This window comes from Tympanuchus pallidicinctus, unplaced genomic scaffold (assembly GCF_026119805.1).
Source record: "Tympanuchus pallidicinctus isolate F22 unplaced genomic scaffold, pur_lepc_1.0 scaffold3, whole genome shotgun sequence".
NCBI lineage: Eukaryota > Metazoa > Chordata > Aves > Galliformes > Phasianidae > Tympanuchus > Tympanuchus pallidicinctus.
The window spans coordinates 106,852,769-106,872,403 of NW_026294747.1; the positions used below are offsets into that span (position 1 = coordinate 106,852,769).

Sequence of the window (19,635 nt, forward strand, 5' to 3'; positions counted from 1 at the left end):
CTGTCTCTCTCTGCCCTTCTTTCTTGCCGCCCCCCTCCAGACACCGAAGGCCAGAAGCAGAACACGGCAGCACACACGTGTGCGTGTGCATGAACACGGCGTGTGCACCGAGGGCTCTGCACAAGGCTGTGTGGCTTTGCACACCTTTGCCCGTGCGTTCGGATGGTTGCGCACAGGTGTGCCAGGAGGTGCAGGCAGTGTGTGAGTGCACAGGGTTGTGTGAGTGCGCCAGGAAGTCGTTGGAGCAGCAGCTCCTGGCTGCCGCTGCACAAATCGGGCCGTGCGCTCTGTGTCCATCTCTACTGGTGATGTTTTTATTGAGCACAACCAAAGTTGAGTTGGAGTTGGGCGGCACTCGCAGCGCTGCCCTGTAACGCCGCGCGCCGCAGCGCTGCCGGCTGATGCTGCTCCTCTCAGTCCCTCAGCTGCAGCTGCTGCATCATCTCCACCAGGCTGTTCATTGTGGAGCACTGGAAAGAAACAGAGTGAGTGTAGAAACAACCTGGGGAGCTCTCCTTCAGAAAGGCTGATCAGGACACTTGCAGAACGGCCCCATGCAGCACAGCACGTTCCTGCCGTTCAGGTCGCTGGCGTTACTTCCCACAGCAGCTGCCTATGCTAACATTCATGCTCTGCTGGGGGAACGAGGTTTCCAAGGCCGCAGTGCCCGACACGGCAAGGCTCCTTATGGCAGCAAAACCCTCCGGCCGTTACCAACAGCGTCCTTCTGAAGGCAGAGGAAGGCACCCAAGCTCGCCTGGGCAGCTCTCGCTGACAGCGTGACTTCCTCAGACACACAGCTGGGTGTTTTTCTGTGACATCACTGCCCTCAGGACCTTACAGCATCTTTCACGGCTGTCAGACAGAGGCACTGAAGGCAACAAGAGCCGTGTCTGTGCTCGCCAAGGACTCACCTCTGTATGTGCAGCTGCAGCTCTGAGGGAAGCCTTCTTCAATTCCCTTCTCCTCTCTTTCTGTCGTCGTCTTCTTGCTATAAAGCAAGAATAACAATGAATTCATTCCGTCAGCAGCAGAACTGTGAAAACATGGGTACCACAAAAGCTGAAGGCAGAAAAAAGACAGGGGAAATTTGAGCAGGAAGCCTCTCAGTGAAAGACATTTCCAGGGGGACAAACAGAAGACCACCATGCAGTTAAAGAGACGGGGTTACATACTGTGGCACCTCAGTGCCTTTGGACTTCTTAGAGGCTCCAACTCTTTTCCCCTCTGCAGAGAAGGAGAAAGCAAAGCAAACCCTCTGCAGCCTCGGTGTGCTTGATCAGGGCAGCAGCTGCCCTGCAGGGCGGTAGCACAGCACCTGCTTACCTCGCAGCTTGGAGCTCCGTGCTGCAGCAGGCCCAGGCTGTGCTGCTGGAGCCGGCACGCTGCCTCCGCTCTGACCTCTGGCTCTTTTGCAGGCAGGCAGCAGCGCTGATGTTTGCTGCTCTTCCTCCAGGCCCTTGCGTTTACCTGCAGCCAGGGACTTGGAGACAGAGCGGGGGCACACGGCAGGGGCAGGTCTTCCCCCTGAGCTGGGACCTGCTGATGTAGGAAGCCCCCCAGCCTGAAGACAAGCTCTCCCAGAAAGCCCTTCCTGCACCGCTTTCGGGTCGATCTTTCCGTTGGACTCAGCACCTCTGTCTGTTATAATCAAGAAAAGAGAAGCAAGGAGATACAACGAGAGTCCAGTGATACTTTCAGTCTGCACAATGGGCCTCGATACTAGGAAACCTGATCTCGAGGGTACACAGTAAGGAATCTTAGCATCTTGGCTGAACGTTGCGTTGAGACTACAAAACGGGACAGGAAGGTAATAGTAGATCCCAGGGATTAATACCTCAGGTAAAACACACAACAACGTCAGTCCCAGAAAGAATAGACAGAGAGCCTAGCTAGAAAGACAGTGCACCAAACCCAGGTGCCTGCTGTGTGTCCATACCTCTCTTGGGTGCTGTGCCACACTCGGTGCTTCTGCCTTGCCTTTCTGCAAGGCTGCGCTTTGCTGGAAGGCTGCTTGCATCAGCATCTGACAGAAAGGAAACAGAGACATGAAGAGCATCTCTTTGCAGGAACGTTGTAGCACAGCCAACCAAACTTCTGGTCTTCCAGTGTAGTTTCTTCAATTTCCTTTCCGCTGCTCCAGCCTTGTGCCACTTCTGCAGTCAGCACAGAACTGCAGTGCCCTTTCCTCCCTCCTCCATCACACTCAGCCCTGCGTGCAGCCCTGCTTAGAGGCAGCACCCACAGCACAGCTCACAGGAGCTTCTTACCTGGGGAGGCTTTCCGTTTCCCCCCGTGCCCAGCACCATCCCACGGACGCGCAGGCTCCGTCCCTGCAACGACAGATCCAGTGTGATTGCACAGACCCCAGGAGCAGCGCTGTCCTGTCAGCCCACACCCACCCCAAAACCAGAAGACGCTGTTCTACAGCCAGAGCAGAAACTGGTGTTCAAACTGCAGCGTGCTGACACAAAGCATTATGCTCTCATTCCTGCCAGATGGCAGCAGAGGAACCCCGGACTGCCTGACAGCTCTGCATTCTGCAGAGCAGAGCTGCATCAGCAAACAAAACGCTACCGGGTGCAAACGTGGAGACACGGATCTCTTGTCCCTAGAGGGAATGCACTCAGCTCTGAGCAGCACCACTTGTACACAGACTGGTGTCTCGCTGCTGCCATCAGCTGCTGCTGTCGGCCTTTCTAATGCTTCCACCGTGGTTTCTGGACATCCCTACAGCACTGCAGCCGCTCAGAAGTGATACCTAGCAGGCATTCCTCCATCCTTCATGACAGAGGACTGCAGAAACTCACTTTTGCGTGGCAGTGAGGACGGCCCGTGCCCATCGCGTCCCTCTGTGCGCTGCCAGGCGCCGTGGGATCTCTGGCAGCCTGCTGGCTGCTGCTCCCAAAGGCGGGGAACCGCGCCGCACTGCTTCTGAGGAGAGAAAGAAGAAACGTTGGAGGGAACGGGCAGCCGAGGTTTGCACAGAGCTTCCAGGTCGTGCCAGAGATGGGATAGCAGAGTGCTGAGATGTTCTTTACCACTGAGGGAAAACACAGCCTGAGCCATGCCCATGTTATTAGCCCAGGCTGTCAGCGAGCGCAGAACCCAACCAGTTCCTGAGGTCCCAAAGGACCAGCAGGGCTCCCTCCGCTCCACCCCTTCCCCTGGAAAACAAAAACAAAGGAAGAAACACCCAGCAAAAGATACCCAGCCCTACCTTTGCTCTCACAGAGCGGGAATTGGAGCCGCGCTCGTCTCCATGCTGAGACATGACGGCTGAAGTCTCAGAGGAAGCCAAGCTCAGATGGTTCTCTGCACAGGAACTTCTCCCGCTCCTGGAAAGAGCTGGCTTCACTCTTCCTCGATGCCCAAAGTCTCCTTTTGGACAGGAACCCTGCAGAAAGCATCCACCAGTGAAAAATCATGAGGAAGAAGCATCTTCCCAGCTTTCTTCTGCCGCGCCATGGAGTCTCTTGAGGAGGGCAACGTCTGGAAGGCAGCTGGCTGCGAGAGCTGCCTGCCACCAGGTCCAGTTTGGGTCTGACTGCCACGGCTTGTGTCAGCAAGTGCCCTTCTCCATCTCCTCCACAGCTCTGCACCCAGCCACCCGTGGGGCAGGGGGCACGAGCTGTGCTCTGAGAAGCTTGTGCTCTCCTTGCTTTTCAATGTCCGACATGAAGGCGGGGCTCAGCAGTGAATTTCCAGGGTAGGAATGTCATCTCATCATCCTCACAGAAACGTGGGATGGAATCTCAACAAGAACCATTTCCCCTGGAAACGGCCGTGCTGAGGGGCACCGCTGGAGCTGGGAACTCCTCCCCAGCCCAGCTTTTCTGCTGAGACACCTCCCGGCCCCCAGCCAGCACCAAACCCAGCTCACCTGGTCACTGCCCAGCCGGATGACCTGGTCACTGTGCCCAGCTGACGCACGCGCCGCAGCGCTGCTCCCAGTGGGCTCTCACAGGAAGATCTCTCCTGAAAAGCACAGAGCTCAGTCTTGGTTTGCAGCACGCTCACCAGACCACCAGCTCTGCTCCAGCTGGGGCACAAACGCTCCCAGCCAGGCAACCACTGTGAGCTCAGCAAGTGCCTGCATCACCGCTGTGCTTTCATCATAGGCAAAGGAGTGGCCACCTCCCAGATCCAAACTGTAGGAAACATGAGACTCACCCAATGTGCTGAATGGGGTTGATTGAATGGGGGTTAATTGAAGTAAAGCAACAGAGAAGTGAGGATGACCTTTGTGCAGCCCAGTAAAAACCAGTATGGCCTCAGAGTGGTTAATGGAGTCCAATAGGAATCAGCAGAAAACAAAACCCGGCATCTCTGGTTTTTGCTTTCAGTCCCAGGGCAGCGCTGGCCTCCCCAGCTGTGGCTGTGGCTTTCAGTCCCTGGGCTGGATCCTGCCTTTTGGGCTGTCCATTTTGGCTCTGGGGCTGGTGCCAGCCTCTCTGGCTGTGGCTTTAGGCCCTAGGGCCTTTCCACCTTCTCTAGCTGTGACTTTAGTTCCAAGGCTGGAGCTGTCTTCTCTGCCTGCGGCTGAGGCTTTAGGCCCTGCAGTCAGTGCTGTTCTAACTGGGGCTGTGGCTGTGAGCCCCTGGGCTGGATGCAACCTTTTGGGCTGTGGCCCAAAGTCACCAGGCCTGGTACCAAATTGTAAGAAAACATGAGGGCCGCCCAATGGCGTTATCTGAAGTATCAAAACAGAGAAATTAAGATGACTCCTGTGTAACCAGCCTGGGTCATGCTCTCGCTCAGGCACCGCATGATCAGACCCAGGAGATGTTGCCCCCAGGATCCCCCAGACTGGAGGCTGGGAGGATTTGGGCTCCCAAGCAATCAGCCAGCATTCGGATGAGTCAGCGCTCTGGTTTTTGTGGGGACAGACGAGCCCACCTTGGAAAGCCATCTGGGCAAAGGCAGAACAGCTTTGTGTTGGGCCGCAGCACTCCGTGGCCAGGCGCTGCTCAAACGCTGGGCCTGCATTTCCTCCTGGGCATCCACGCGTGCTCTGAGTCTGCTGCAGCTTCCTGCAGGGTTTGTGGCTTCCTGCTGAGGAGCTCCTCGTGTTCTTCTGCAGCTGCCCCCCAGCATCACCGCTGCCTCCTCTGGTGCCGTGCCGGGAGATGCGTCAGCGTCCATCAGCCTGCGCTTCCTTCCTCCCAGCAGCAGCTGCTCCTGCACTGCCCTTCATTCACACTGGATGCCGTCCGCTTCCAGCGCCAGCTGACCTGCGACACAGAGAAAGGAAATGTGGGATCAGCACAAATGCAGAAGCCCGAGGCTGTGCCACCACCACGTACTGCAGCCTTGGGAAGCCAGCTGCCACTGCAACCTTGGTCAGAATTAAAGCAGGCTCCGTAAATTAAGTGTGACTTCTGAACTGAAGGAATTGCCACAGTCAGAAATAAATACTGAAATCGCTCACTGAACTGTAGGTGGTTACCTCTGAATTCTTTTGCTTTGGGGAAAATATGGACTGGGAATTGAAGGGTACGAGAAAAACGAGGAGCACTTGGCAACTCAGGCAAACTGAGCAGTGCAGGGAAGATTGCTGCATTTCTTCCTCTCCTGGCCCAGAAATGAATTTTCCTACCTTAAAAGAGGTACTTAAAAGAGGTACCTTAAAAGAGAAAAGAGAAGAAGAGCCTGACACAGTAGACACATTACAGTCCCACATCACGGGTAGAAGCTGGAGAGCTCTGGTGGCCCAAAGCTCAGGGCTGCAGAAATTGAGGGTGCTCTAAGCTTTAAAACCAGGTGAAAGACAAGGTGGAACGCGAAACGTCGGCACTTCCTGCAGAGCTCATCACACAGCTGCAGGCACCGCCTGAGGGGTAACAGATCAGAAAGGAAAACCTGACTATGGGAACGCAGGGACCAGCTGCTCTCTTCTTCTGGGCCTTTGTTCACAGTGAGGATTTCCCTCAAGAGCGCCGCTTTCCGCTCAGGCTGCTGCTGGGTGAGATTTCAAAGAAAACCAGCATGTTTGATGGAATGATTCCACTTCCAAGCTGTGCCAGTCACTTCAGTCACCTGTTGTGCAACACCACAAATAAAAACAAAAACCCAACTGCAGGGCAAAATCAGGATTAATTCAAAATTGAAGGGGTTTTGGAGCCATTTCAACATTTTTCCCTTGATTTTTCCAGCTCAGGGAATGAGAAGAAGCTCGAAAGGAGCTAGAAGCCTCTCTGGATCAACTAGAAGAGGTGCAGTAACGTAGGGATGCTGATGGCCTGAAGTGCCATTTGCCTTGGTGTTTGTTATCTGGAGCCACCGTGCGTTTGCCAGCTTTAGAGCTTCTCTCTTTAAAGCACTGGCAATACGGAATTGGAAGTTTGTCAGATGGCTTTAATAGTGAAGCTGACAGGAGCTGCCAGTGCTGCTGGAGCCCTGTTGTGTGCAGCTGTCTGCGATGGGTGCATGGAGCAGCACTGAACATCTGCAGCTTTTCCTTCAGACACGCAGACATAACCCTGCCTTCTGCCTTCTGCCTTCTGCCTGTGCTTTGCTGTTATTTCCTGGGATCCTGCAAGCTTTCTTTGCCGTTTGTATTTTGTCTCCAGCTTTGCTTTGGGATTTTTTCCTTTGCTCTGCTGTCTAAGAAGTGCTGAATCCCAGCCTGACCCACTGACGGAGCAGCTGAGGAAAGGAGCTGCTCAGCCCTGGAGCGCAGCTGAAGGCAATGGAGCTCCGTGGCTGGAAGGGGCGCAGCCTGGCTGCCCCTCGTGGAGCTCAGGTCAGGGCTGGCTGGGAGCAGGGAAGGGTTTCTTTCTGGAAGGTTCTCTGCTGTGGAGTTGGTTCTGTCGGTGACTCCTTGGCGATGGTGAGCAGTGCTTTTCCTGCCTCTGTCATATCCTGCCATTGCCCTGGTGTTTCTGCCGCTCTGTGTGTGATGGGCCGCTCTGGGCTGGGGGGGGGACACCTTGTGTGCCTGTTTGCATGAACCTTCCTTTCTGTCCCTCTTCAGAAGTGCTGGGTGCTTTGTGGAGGATCTTGCAGGAGGCTGTCAGAAAGCTGGCTGTGATTTTGCTCACATGAAGGGACGCAATGGGAATGGACGTCATTGCCACCAAGCAGAAGTGAGCTGCTTATGTTGTGAAAGATACGATCTTGGTTGTGGATTATGAGCAGTTGCAGTGCGATAGGGGACTGAAGTAACTGCTTGTTTGGGAGTTCAGGGAAGAGCCATGAGCGGTGAAATGGCAGTTTGTGTTTTGGCTGTCCAAATGGGGGAGCTTTATTGGTGATGCTTGCTGTGCTGTGCCTGCCTGCCTGCTCCCTGTGCTTGCTGCACCTGATAGCAGTGGCTGTGGCCAGGCTCCCCAGGGCTGTGGGCCTGGTCCTGAGCTGCTGCAGCTTAAAGACCATTTGTGTTTGGGTTGTCCTTCCTGGAGCCTCAGGCTGGACTTGGTGATTCCTTGTGGATCCCTTACAGTTTGGGATTCTATGATCTTGGTGGTTTACCTGGAAAATACCAGATGATTTTTTTTTTATCCCCTCATGTTTTCATGGCAGTTAAACTTGTAGTTTCACTTCTAAATGTGAGTGGAGTTGGATAAGGGGAGGGCAAGTTGCTTCTTTATTTGCTGTTCTGCCAGGTGGGTCTGTGTATTTAGTGCCCAAGTTGTGGTGGCTCTGTAAGTAGGGATGTTCCTAATGGTCGTAAAAAGACTCTGCTGCCAGCACAGAACTTGTCCACAGGACTGCGTGCTGATTAAGTTCTGTAGATTGATTATCTGCTATTTGAGATGGTCTGTTCTGTTTGTTTTTTCCAAGACATCAGGTTTTGAGGTCGCTGAGATGTATGGATTAAGCAATCACTTGCATCATGTTTGAGCTTGAAGCAGTTGAATCATCCCACACAGCACTGTTAAATTAAACCTTACAATGGCTTTGGGATCGTAGCTCTGCGCTGGGCTGTGCCACCAAAACGTGTTGGTGTTTGATTCTCTTGGTGGATTTTATTTTTAAGCGAGCACTGGGAGGCAGTGGAGTGGAGCAGAGGAGCCTTAGTGGTGTGGTTGTGTCAGGTGTGCCTGATCTCATGGTGACAGGTGGCCTTTTAGTGGAGTTCAGGCTCTGAGCCCTCAAAGCAGGAATGGGGCGAGTTTGGGGTGATAGCAAGGCTAATGCAGAAAGGTTTGGATGAAGCTGTCCCAGAAGAGTTACCGGTCCTTAGCAGCCTGGCTGGTGTGTGATGTAAGTACTGAGACGTTCCTTCCTCTGTGTTTGAAGGAGTGGATGCTGTTACATAAGGGCATGAAGGCATTGGATCTTCATTGGAGCTTCAAAGCACAGCGAAGGCAGTTGGAAGGCAGGAAGGTGACGAGTTGGAATCCTACTGTGAGCCCAAATTCAGCCAACCATTACTGCTAAACAGGGGCCTGGGGTTTGTTTTAAGCTTTTCTGTTTCCTGTGAGACTGAACCGTCTGTTGGTAGGGTTGCAGTGCAGGTGCCTGGGAGCCATGTTTTCCCTAGGGAGAGCGGTGTGCTTGTGTACCTTGTGTGCTCTTCAGCAAGGGCATGGTAAAAGCAGTGCTGGGTGTTGGGTGAGGAGCAGAGGGAGAGAGGTGAGCCCAGTGTGGAGACAGCAGGGGAAGCAGCTGGCTTCCACACAGCGCCCAGGTGGAGTGCCAAGGAGATGAGATGAAGCAGCGTTGCAGGTGTTTTTCCAGGAGCTGTGTCTTCCAAGGCTCGGGACCAGAGGTGTCCCTGGGGTTGCTTTCACAGGACACCCCAGCCCTCCTGAGGACCCACGGTGAGTGTGTGGGTGACAAAGGTGTCACTGAGCGACAGCGTGAGGGTGGGAATGCGTGGAACACAGCGCCCAGGGGGGAGACGGGCAGCCTGGGGAGGTGGGGGGGAAGGTCAGGCGCAAGGAGAAAGTCTGCCCCCCTTGGAGAAAAGGGCCTGTTGAATGGCTTGGGTGAGATGTTGGAGAGCAGGAAGTTAGTGAGGTGAAAATGTGCCACCTGGGTACCGTTGGAGCCCCCCAACCCCACAAGTGCTGTGCAAAGCTCTCCACGCCCCCTGGTGCTCTGTGCAGTTCCCCAGTCAGCTCCCGTTGCCTCTCGGCGTTGCCTCGACTCTCCTTGTGCCAACTCGGTGCCCCCGATGGAGATGTTCAGCCTGGAGGAGCTGGAGGAGCTCTTGGCTGCCTGCAGCCACCCCAACATCCCCAGAGGTGGGCACGGGGGCCTGGGGGGGCTTTGGTGCTGCATGAACGACAGCAGGCAGAGGTGTAGCAAAGGGAACGCAGGACATTTAATAGTGAAACGTACAAAACAGTGCCTAAATGACAAGATTCCCAACCATTTCCCACCCCTAACAACAGTTTCTGATCCCACCCCCTAAAATTCCCACCCTCAGTTTCCCACCCCCCGATCAATTTCTCCCCCTCCCCCCCGCTCCCTCCCACCAATAGTTTCTTCCCCCTGCACAAAACTTCCCAGCCCCCCAAAGATCCCACGCCAGCAATTCCTTCCTCCCAATTCCGGCAGTTTTGGAGTACAATATTACCCGAGTGCAATTTCTCACCCAGAACTGCCACCCCACCAAATTCCCTCCCCCTCTGCTGGCAGGCGAGATCCGTGCCCGGTAGCTACCCTTCCCTCCTCCTTGGCACGACTGCCAGCGCTTTGGCTTCCTGCAGAGAGGTGCTTTGCTGTGACTGGCAGCCGCAGGCTGCTTCTGGGCTGGCGGCCCTGCAGTTGCACCTGTGCTGGAGGAAGCAGCGTGCCCAGTAGCTACCCTTTCCTCCTCCCAGGCACGGATGCTGAGCTTGTGGCCCGCTCCAGGCTCGCTGGGCGCCTGTGCTTTGCCCTGGCGGTGCGTTCCTTTCGGTTGTTTGTCGGTGTGGCTGGTGCTGCTGGACGGGTTGTTGCTGTGTTGCTGTGTGCCCATAACCGTGCCGAGTCCTGGTGCTGCCGCCGTGCTGACAGCGGCAGCTTGGCCTAGCGCCGGCGTTTGTGGGCTGGCGCCCGGTGGCAGCGCGGCAGCTTCCTGTGTGTGCCTGGGATGCTGGCAGCGCGCTGCCTGTGCGCGGTGCTCTGGCCTCTGGTGGTGGAGCAGGCGGGCGTTGGGCTGGTGGGCGGCGCGGTGCTGTCCCCGTGGTGCTGGTGTGCCAGCCGGCAGGAGATGCATCCGGCTGGCAGTGCGAGGCGCCTGAGCAGCACGTGGGGCTGTTTGTGCGGCGCCTCTTCCACGAGCCGCCCGGCGCGCAGCAGAGGAGGCACGGGGCGCTTGGCTGGCTCGGCGCTGTGCCCTGGGTGCTGGTCTGCCAGCCGGCAGGAGATGCAGCCGGGTGGCAGTGCGAGGCGGGGGAGAACCAGCCGGGGCTGCCTGCGCTGCACCTCTGCCGTGGGGTGTGCAGTGCGAGGTGCAGGAGGTGCAGGGGCAGCCGGTGGGCTGGGCAGTGCCAGGCGGGTGAGCATCACCCGGGGCTGCCTTCGCAGCACCTCTTCCATCGGGTGTGCGTTGTTTGGCGATGGCGGTGTAAGAGCAGCCAGGGGGCTCGGCACGGGCAGCTGAGGGGATGCTGCCTGGTGCCCAAGTGAGTTGTTGAAGAGCCCGGGTTCAGCATCTGTGTCGTTGCTGAGCTCCCGGCTGGCCGTGGGGGAGTGAGGCAGCTCTGCGATGGAAGAGGAGTTGAGGCTGCTGGAGGCTCGTGGGCTCGGTGGTTGTGTGGCAGTGCTGCCCTGCGCCAGCCCCTCCCTTCTGCAGCTGTGCAGGGCACTCGCAGCTTCTGGAATAGCAGAACGTGCCCCGGAACGATGATGGCAGCCTTCCCACCCCCTGCTTGGTGCAGACACCCACCGGTCATCTGTGCAGACCGCAAACTCACCATCCGTCCAGGTGAGCAAACGGTCAATTTCGGCATCGCCGGCCAGAGTGCTGGTGCTGGGTCTGTCTTCTGGGCAGTGGAAGAAATGCCCAGTGGGGCAATGCCAGCTTTCCCGCAGGCACTCAGCGCAGGCAGCCCCCAGCAGCTGTGCTGCTCCCAAACTCACCGCTGTTGATCCACGTGAGCAGCTCGTCCACGTCTGCGTTGTCGTGCAGGATGCCTGGGTTGGCTGTCACTTCTGGAGAAGGAAGAAAATGCCCAGAGGGGCACTGCCAGCTTTCCCGTGCCCGCTCGGTGCGAGCACCCCCCGCCGGCTCTGCTGCCCCCCGACTCACCCTCGTTGATCCAGGTCAGGAGCTCAGCCATGTCCTCGGCGACGTCCTCCGGGGTGTCTGCGCTCGTTGTCGCTGCTGGCCAAGCAAGAGCATCCCCAGCGGGGCAATGCCAGCTTTCCCACAGCCCCGTGGAGTAGACAGCCTGCCGCCCGCCCTGCAGCCCCTGAACTCACGGCCTGATTGCAGCGAGGCAGCGCTGCAGGCGAGCGGAGCCGTGGCGGGGTGGGGGCAGACGTCGGTGGGCGCTGGGTGCCCCTGGTCCTCCGAGAGCAGCACGGCGTCTTGGGAGGGCTGCATGGGCAGCTCCCAGGTGTCGGGCAGGGTGCAGGGCCCGGGGAGCACCTGCTGCTGCAGGGAGGGTACCTGCAAAAGAACTGGGGGGGGGCCGGGGCGGCCGGGGGCCTGCGGCAGGCAGGTGCCTGCGGGCTGCGGGGGCTCCGCGTGGAGGGGCACGGCCCCGGGCCACAGCCCCATCGGCCGCTGGGGCGGCAGCGTCCCTGCGTGCAGGGGACGTCCCGAGCAGGGAGCAGGGGCGTGGGGGGGAGCCGTAGCTGGGTGCTGCCCCCCAGATAGGAGCAGCAGCACCGGTGAGTGCAGCCCCGCAGTTGGGGTGAGGCCCACAGGTGGCAGCTGAGCCAGGGTTGGGGGCAGCCCCCCGGGTGGGAGCTGCGCTGCCTGTCCCCAGGCACCTGGTAGGCCGGGCCAGGCAGAGGGCTGAGGGGCCAGGTGGGTGGCAGTGGGGACAGGGAAGGGTTGTGGGGGTACCGGCATCGGTCCGCGGACGGTGGGCTGCATCCCGGCGGGGTCCGGTGGCGGCACAGTGGCATCCAAGCAAGTGGCGTCAGGCGTCAGAGGCACCGTCAGCGCTCGAGGGAATCTCTCTGTGGGGAAACGCCAGACGGGGCGCTGGGCTGAGAGCCGGGGCATTGGGGTGAGATCCGGGTGACAGGAGTGGGATCTGGGGTGCTGGGCTGAGATCCGGGTCACAGGGGTGTTTTCTGGGGCTCTGGGATGAGATCCGGGGCCACAGGGGTGAGATGTGGGGCGCTGGGGTCAGCTGGAGCGTCAGAGCAGGGGGAGCTGCTGCCTTACCTGCCATGACAGCTGGAGAGTGGCAGTTGGGGGAGCCCCTCCCCCCACGGGGGTTCCGTGACCGTTGGGCTCAGCCCCTCTCCCCCCGGCTTGCCATGCTTTGCCTTTTCGTACCCAGACCTCCTTCCCATCCCAGTGGTTTCCCATCCCCAGGATCAGTGACCGTATGGATGGGCATTTTGCAGCCCAGTGCCCTTCCTTCCCAAGGCTCTGCCCGTCATCCCAGTGGGGATTTGCCATCCCTGCAGTGCGTTCTCCCCCCAGGGATGGTTTCCCCTCCCAGTCAGGATCTCCCTTGCAAGCATTGCCAGCCGTCACCACCCAAAACCAGCCCGTGGCTTAGGGCTTAAACTGCCAGCTTTAATTACCAGTTCTGGGAAGCGGCGGCAGCCGTGGTGGGCCAGTTGGACAGGTGACAATGACAAGGAGTGATTTCGGTGGGACGGCCCCGATTCAGCTGAGAGCAGTGCAGGAATGAGTCAAGGCCCGTGCAGCGTATGCCGAGCTTGTTGCTGTGAACTGGTGCTGTGTGCCTCCAGAACATCGCTCACTTTACATCGTGGGCTTTTTCTCCTCGCTTTGGCCGTGTCCTGGGGCATTGCTGGTGAGCACAGAGCAGACAGCGTTGTCTTTTCTGCTCTTCCCTCTTCTGCGCTTCCCTTTTCTGCTCTCTTCCTCACCTGCTCTTCAGCTCTTCTCCCTTGGTGTTATCCTTTCTTTCTGCTCATCTGCAGTTCTTCCTTCCTTAATCGTGACTCCTCTCCTGCATCTGTGCTCCTCTTCAGCTTTTCTTTCTTACCCGTATCCTCTCTTCTCCTGTTGTTCTCCTCGTCTGCTCTTCTGACTTAGCTGTTTCCTCCTTGCACATCTTAGGCTCTTCTGTTCTGACCTATGCTATGTGCTCTTCTACTTTGCTGCTCTTCTCTGCTCTTCTGTGCTCTCTTCCTCCCTTCTATTTGTTTTTGCTTCTGCCCTTCTCCCTGGCCTGTGTCCTCTCTGCCCATCTTCTGTACTTCTGCCGTACCCGTGTTCTCTCTTCTGCTCTCCAGCTGCTCTGCACTTCTGCTTTTCTGTCTCACCTGTCTTGTCTCCCTTTCTGCTCTTCTCCTTGTCTGCACGTCGTTCTTACCTTCATCCTCTCTGTTATGCTTCTGCTCTTCTCCTGTTCTGCTCGTCTTTTCCCTGCTTTGCTGTCTTGCCTGTATCCAACCGTTACCTCTGCTGCACTTTTCATCTTCTGCACTTGTTTCTTACCTGTATGCTTTCTTCTTTTTCTTCTCTTCTGCTCTTCTTTATTTCTGCCTTGTGTGTATGTGCTCTTCCCCTGTTCTGCTCTTTTAGAGCTCCTGTCAGCATCCGGTCTCTGCACCCCAACTGTGTGTCGGACTTGATTTTGGGGTGGAGGAAGGTAGGTAGGGCCTCGATTTGTGCAAGAGGAGCTGTTGTGCTGTGCCCAGGAGGTGATGAAAAAGAGCCCTGAGGAGCCAGGAGCACCAAGGCAGCGTGTTTCTGCAGAGGCCGCAGCGTAAGCAGATGTGAACCTCGAAGGAGTGCTTTGTAGCTCCCCAGGAACTGCTTTTGGGTGGGGGATTTTCTGGAGTTGTTTGCAGTTGTTGCTCGGAGGAGCTGAGGCTTTTCTCCTTGTATCTTTGCAGGAAAGCAGAGCGGAGGGAGCGTCTGTGGTGAGATGCCCAGGTGAAATTGCCTTCCCTGCACCAGCAGCCTGTGTGTGTCCACGTGATGCATGGAGAAGAGAAGCCTGCAGTTCTGTGAGTAAGCCTGGCAAATGGAAGAATGGCTGTGGCCTTTTTGGCAAGTGTGTGAGGAGGGGTCTTTGGACAGGCTGCTCGTTGGTTGGTTGGTTGTTTTTGCAGGGAAATGCCATTTCAGTTGTTAGTTGTGACAGTTGTTTGGTGCTTGTTTGGAAAAGATTGGTCGTGTAGACAAGCAGTGCTCTCGCCCCGAGGAAGTGAGAAATCTCCTGTGCATCCAGTCTTCTTGATGAGCCTTCCATTGCCTTTTCACAGTGCCTCGAAATGCCTGTATCAATGGCGGGGGGATCAATGGGGAAGAGATGAGGTGCCATTTGTGTGCACGCTCTGTACGCGGAGCAGGCGTCCCCTGCTGCGAGCTGGGAGCCCTGCAGAGCGTGCTGGATTTGTTTTCCTTCCTTGTTGGAGCGCTGCCCCGTGTGAGGCCCCATCTGGACTGCTGCGTCCAAGTGTGGAGCCCGCAGTGCAAAAAAGACAGGGAGCTGTTGGAGAGGGTCCTGAGGAGGGCCGCTAGGATGATCAGGGGACTGGAGCAGCTCCCCTGTGAGGACAGGCTGAGGGAGCTGGGCTTGTTCAGCCTGGAGAAAAGAAGGCTGCGGGGTGACCTCATTGCAGCCTGCAGTACCTAAAGGAGCCTACGGAGGGGAGGGGAATCAAGTCTTTGAAAGGGTTGACATGTGTAGGATGAGGGGCAATGGTTTTAAGTTGAGGGAGGGGAGATTTAGGTCAGACATCAGGGGGAAATTCTTCACCCAGAGAGTGGTGAGGTGCTGGAACAGCTGCCCAGAGAGGCTGTGGATGCCCCGTTCTTGGAGGTGTTCAAGGCCAGGTTGGTTGGGGCCCTGGGCAGCCTGGTTTAGCATTCAACGTGGAGGTTGGTGGCCCTGCACGTGGCAGGGGGGATGGAGATTCGTGATCCTTGAGGTCCCTTCCAACCCTGGCCATTCTGTGATGCTGTGATGCTTTTGTAGGTGCTGAGTGCACCAGTGTCCTAGAGAGAGCCCCAAGGCCCTTGGTTTATTAAGGGCCTTTTTCTCCTTCTCTCAGTTGTTTTTTCTTCTTTTCATTCTGTTGATATGACATCTGTGGCCCATCAGGTAATTCAGCAGGGAGTGGTGTGTTCTTGCGAAGCTGTGGCAGGTGGGTGCATGCACTTCACTGCTGGTATGACAGAGCTGAAGGTGCCTGAGGTGTGTGAGAGCTTTGGGAGTTGGATGGAGAGTTCTTGACCAAGGAAGAGCCCTTTGGTGCAACCCCTGGGGAGAGGCTGCGATTGCTGAAGGGAGAGAGGATTCTTTGAGTGATGTGAGGGGTGTAGGAAGGGAGCTGTCAGGTTTAGGGTTCCTTTGCCGTGCTCTGCCCAGGCTGTGACAGTGCTGGGGTTCGATTTTGAGTCACTCTGAAGAGCAAATGAGACAAAGGGTTTTTTGAGCAGCCTGAAACCCTGCAACTGTGCTGTAGGGGCTGCAGCCCAGGGTAGGTGCCCTGTCTCCACAATTGCTGCCCACGCTCTTCCCTTCTCCACAGTGACCACGGCCATCCCCTGAAGCTCCAGTCATGAAGACCCTGCACATCATGGCTGATGGCCGTCTGTCTGCGCTGCCCATGGCTGTGATGGGTGCAGCTACCTCATGTCCCCTCAACCTGCCAGGCATCCAAGCTTCTCCTCCTCCACCAGCTCTCCACTGACTCCCACACCTTTGCCACCTCCCGTGTCGTGTGGTGGCAATGCATGGTGCTGGGGCGGGCCCAAACTCCCACCCTGACAGCAGGCACGTTTCCAAAAACTCTGCTCACTTCCTCATCCTGCTGGCTCGTGAGCAGATCCTGTTGTCAGCTCTGCCGACCGGCACAGCAGAGGTGGGATTGTTACAGCAGCCTGGAAAACAGCAGGGGAAAAACCATTTCCCCCTTTGGCTGTTATTTGCTGAGAAATGCTGTCTGGTGAGTGTTGAGTCAGGGCCTGAACCACCAGCCCAGATGGAGCATCTGGGGAAAGGACCCAGTCGGCCCTGGGAGCGCAGGTGAGGGCAGTTCAGTTGTATGATGGAATGAGGGGAGCCTGGCTGCAGCTCTCTTAGACCTCACTGAAGGGCTGACCCTGCACTGGGCAAGGATCTCTGGCTGGAGATCCCTGCCCTGTGGAGTTTTCCCTGTGAGCCTGGATCTTCAGGGACAGGTGAGCACTTTCCCTTTTCTTTGTAACACCCTTCTGTTGTGCCAGTCCCTTTGTGGTTACACCTGCTCCCACTGCACTGATCATTCTGATTGTTACAGATGTCCTCTGCCCCTTCCCACCTGTAAAGCAAACAAGGCGATGACAGAGCCTTTATTTGAGATAGAGGAGCTATAGAACAGGATATCACAGAAAGAGGAATCGACTCATCCCTCCCAGGAACAGTTTGGCAGAAAGCGGTGAGCTGAGGAATGCAGCCTTCTGCGTTTGAACTGCGGTGTGCTGAAAGGTGAAAGGGGGCTGAGGGGTGTGGGGAGGAGAGCTGTGCAGGCTGACTGTGTGTGTGCTGCTGGGAGCACTGCTGAGATGGAGAGAGAGGAAGGCTCCCCGCTCGAGGTACTCGTGTGCTCACGCAGTGGTTCAGGCTGTGACCTGGCAGTTCCACTGCACCACCCGTCCTGCACTGTCCATGTGCCACCTGCAGGTGTTGCCCAGCTTTTGGGGGACTCGCTGTGACCTCCCTGTCTCCCCTCTGCCTTGTGCACTGGGCTTCACAGCATCCTGATGGTGAGCAGTGGTCCTGTGGAGATGCTGAGCAACGATTGTGAGCTGCGCCCTTTTCCTGGACCGGTACCCAAGCCCTTCTCAGCGCAGAGCCTGTCTCTCTTTCCCTGGGGTTCCGTGGATCAGTCAGCAAGATGGGACTTTGCCAGCCAGCTGGTTTCAGCTTCACCACCCCAATGACAGCAGGGCAGTCCTGCAGCTCATGGCAGCCCTACGGCTCTGCTCCTTTGCCAGGCTGGAGAGCTGAATCAGCTGCGATTCTGCAGATCCTTCCCTGAGTCCTGCTGCTGACCACTGATACTTGTGCATGCTCTGGGCCGCATCAGGACTGGAAAGAGGAGTAGCTATCAGGCGGAAGGATCTGGCCTTCTGCTGGGTGACAGCCACCTGCATGGCCTGTTCCTGCTTTCTGTTTTCCCCAGGTGGCATTGTGCTTCCCAAGCAGTGTGTGGACCTTTCTGATGGGAGTGAGCAGCAAGGAACTGACTGAATCAGGGAATCATGGAATCACAAGGTTGGAAACGACCTGTAAGATTCTCAGCTATGGAGGTCCTATAAGGGTCTCAGCTGCCTTCCTGCCCTGCGCTGGACTGAGGGACCCTGCAACCAGCTCAGGAGGTCAGAGGGGGCCATGGGCCCAGCTGTGCCAGCTTTCACTGCGGAAGGGAGCAGTTCAGGGAAAGACACAGCCTGGGTGAGCCTGAGCTTTACTCTAGCATCTGAGGGAGCTGTGGACATCAGCTGTGGACACGACTCATCGAGGTGTGGGGCAGCTGTGGATGCTCAGTGTTCTTAAGCAGCCCAGCTGTATCTCACAGCTGTAGTCACAATTTCTCTGTGAGGCTGAGATACCCTGAGGATCGTGGCATCTCTCACTTTGCTCTCACGCCCGTACTCACAGTCTCTGAGGAACGACTTGAGCCCTGTGACCACGTCCTCGCTCGTGTGCTGGAGTCACTTTTGTGCCTTTTGGTGTCAGGGCTCTTGGGGCAAAACGTGCCTGGACACTGCCACACATTTAATGCCTTTCTGCTGTGCACGCTGGAGGATGCAGAACTGGCTGGGTCTGTGATGCTTTATGAAGCTGGTCTGACCTCTTTCAGCAGCAGTGAGAGCTCTTCTCACCTAGTCTAACCCTTAGAGCAGCATAGAGTGACCAGTGCTATGGAAAGAGCAGAAGTGTTCCTTCAGAGCTGATTTACCCCTGCGCCTGCTGTGTTTCGTTTCACTTTTTGTGGATGAGCAAGTGGCCCTTTAGGGATGAGCATCTCCTTGCTCCTTCCATTCTACAGCTCGTAGCAAGGTGCTCAAGACACCCCACAGCTGTGGGGAGCAGCTGGCACAAGAGAACTCAGTCCTGAGGCTGCAGCAAAGGTTTTGGGTCATTTGCAGTGGCTCAGTGGGAGCTTGCAGAGGCAAAAAGCAGCTGCAGATGTGCTCTACAGCTCTGTGCTGGTTTGCAGATTCCTCAGGAGTTGTGCTGGGTCATCTGGCTTCCACCAAGAGCGCTCCTCTTCTCTCCACAGATCACATCCCAGGTGCTGTCTGTCTGTCTGTGGTAGATTCCAGAGCAAGGAGGCCTCTCCATGCCATCTCTGCACATTGATTTCAGCCTGTGGCACCCCCATTGGGACACACGGATGCTCCAGGAAACAGCTGTGAACCCTGGGGCTGGAATGAAGATGCCAAAAACAATGCAGAAAAAAACCCAGAGGTAAGTCTCAGTTTGTGCAGGAAACTCTCAGGCAACACACCTGCTAAGGTGAAGCTGTTTTTTGCCTGCAACCTAGCCCTAATTCCAGGAATCAAGCATACCCCACACACCACCAGCTGGGACCATGTGGTGAGGTTTGTTTTGGATGCTACTCTCCAGCACCCCTTTCGGTGCAGCCAGTGTGCTTCCCATGGATGCTTGCTGCTGTCCTGAGCCCTTTATAACCTCAGTAGCCCCTGCTATAGGGCAGCATACTTGAGAACTAAAATGGCATGGTTTTGTAGGAGGGAGCAGGGGCTTTGTACCAGGGAGCTGCAGAGCATCCTGGGCACAGCATGGCAAGATGGGAACATCCACTGCGTGTCTGTGTTGGCTCTACAGAACTGCACAGGGGCACAGCACCTCTAGCAAGAAAACCTCTGCAACTCATTCTGCTGCCTTATCTTTTTAAAACATGACACGGTCCAGCTCATTGTGGCCGTGGGACACAGCAGCTGTGACAGCATCCCAGTGCTGCGGCATCCCGCTGCCCGCCTCTCCGAGGGGCCAGGGCTGATGCAGAGCAAGGCAGCAGCTTGGCGCTGCAGTGGGAAGCGGAGGTGTGTGGAGTGCTGTAGGTGTGCTGGCTGTGCCCCGTCGCTGTGGGGTAGAGCTGGTGCTGCAGGGAGCCCTTGTGGGATGGTGGTGGTGCGTGGGGTTGGAGGGCTGTGCAAGCTGGTTATCGCAGGGCTGGGGAAAGCAGGAGTAATGGAGGTAATGGAGAGAGGTGGCTTTGGTGGGGCTGCGTGATTTTCAGGTGCTCCAGAGGGTTGCTGAAGTTGATCAGGAAATGCAGCATCTCTCCCTTGTAAATGTTTTGGGCTGAGGCACTGGGGTGAGTGGAACGGCACAGCTGGTCTGGGAGCGATGGCTTTGGGTTCAGCATCACTGCTGTGCTTTCGTCATAGGCAAAGGAGTGGTCACCTCCCAGATCCAAACTGTAGGAAACATGAGACTCACCCATGGGGTGAATGGGGTTGATTGAATGGGGGTTAACTGAAGTAAAGCAACAGAGAAGTGAAGATGACCTTTGTGCAGCCCAATAAAAATGCAGTATGGCCTCAGAGTGGTCAGCGGGGTCCCAGGGGAA

At 56.6% G+C, this 19,635-nt stretch overlaps 1 protein-coding gene and 1 long non-coding RNA gene across 2 annotated transcripts in view; one reads left to right on the forward strand and one right to left on the reverse strand.

Moving 5' to 3' along the window:
• Positions 1 to 203: 203 nt before the first annotated feature.
• LOC128085233 (zinc finger CCCH domain-containing protein 11A-like) overlaps positions 204 to 19,635 on the reverse strand; it is a 44,972-nt gene continuing 25,540 nt past the window's right edge. Inside the window, exons 4-7 of the mRNA XM_052692320.1 lie at positions 1,940 to 2,026; positions 1,327 to 1,641; positions 915 to 991; positions 204 to 470 (exon numbers count right to left, since the gene is read on the reverse strand). Coding sequence (XP_052548280.1) covers positions 414 to 470; positions 915 to 991; positions 1,327 to 1,641; positions 1,940 to 2,026 — 536 coding nt within the window. The 3' untranslated portion in view covers positions 204 to 413. The remainder of the gene's footprint in view (positions 471 to 914; positions 992 to 1,326; positions 1,642 to 1,939; positions 2,027 to 19,635) is intronic.
• Positions 6,544 to 17,180, forward strand: LOC128085369 (uncharacterized). Its single transcript, XR_008208936.1, has 3 exons — positions 6,544 to 6,832; positions 13,936 to 14,049; positions 15,580 to 17,180. It is a non-coding gene; the product is annotated as an uncharacterized LOC128085369 (long non-coding RNA).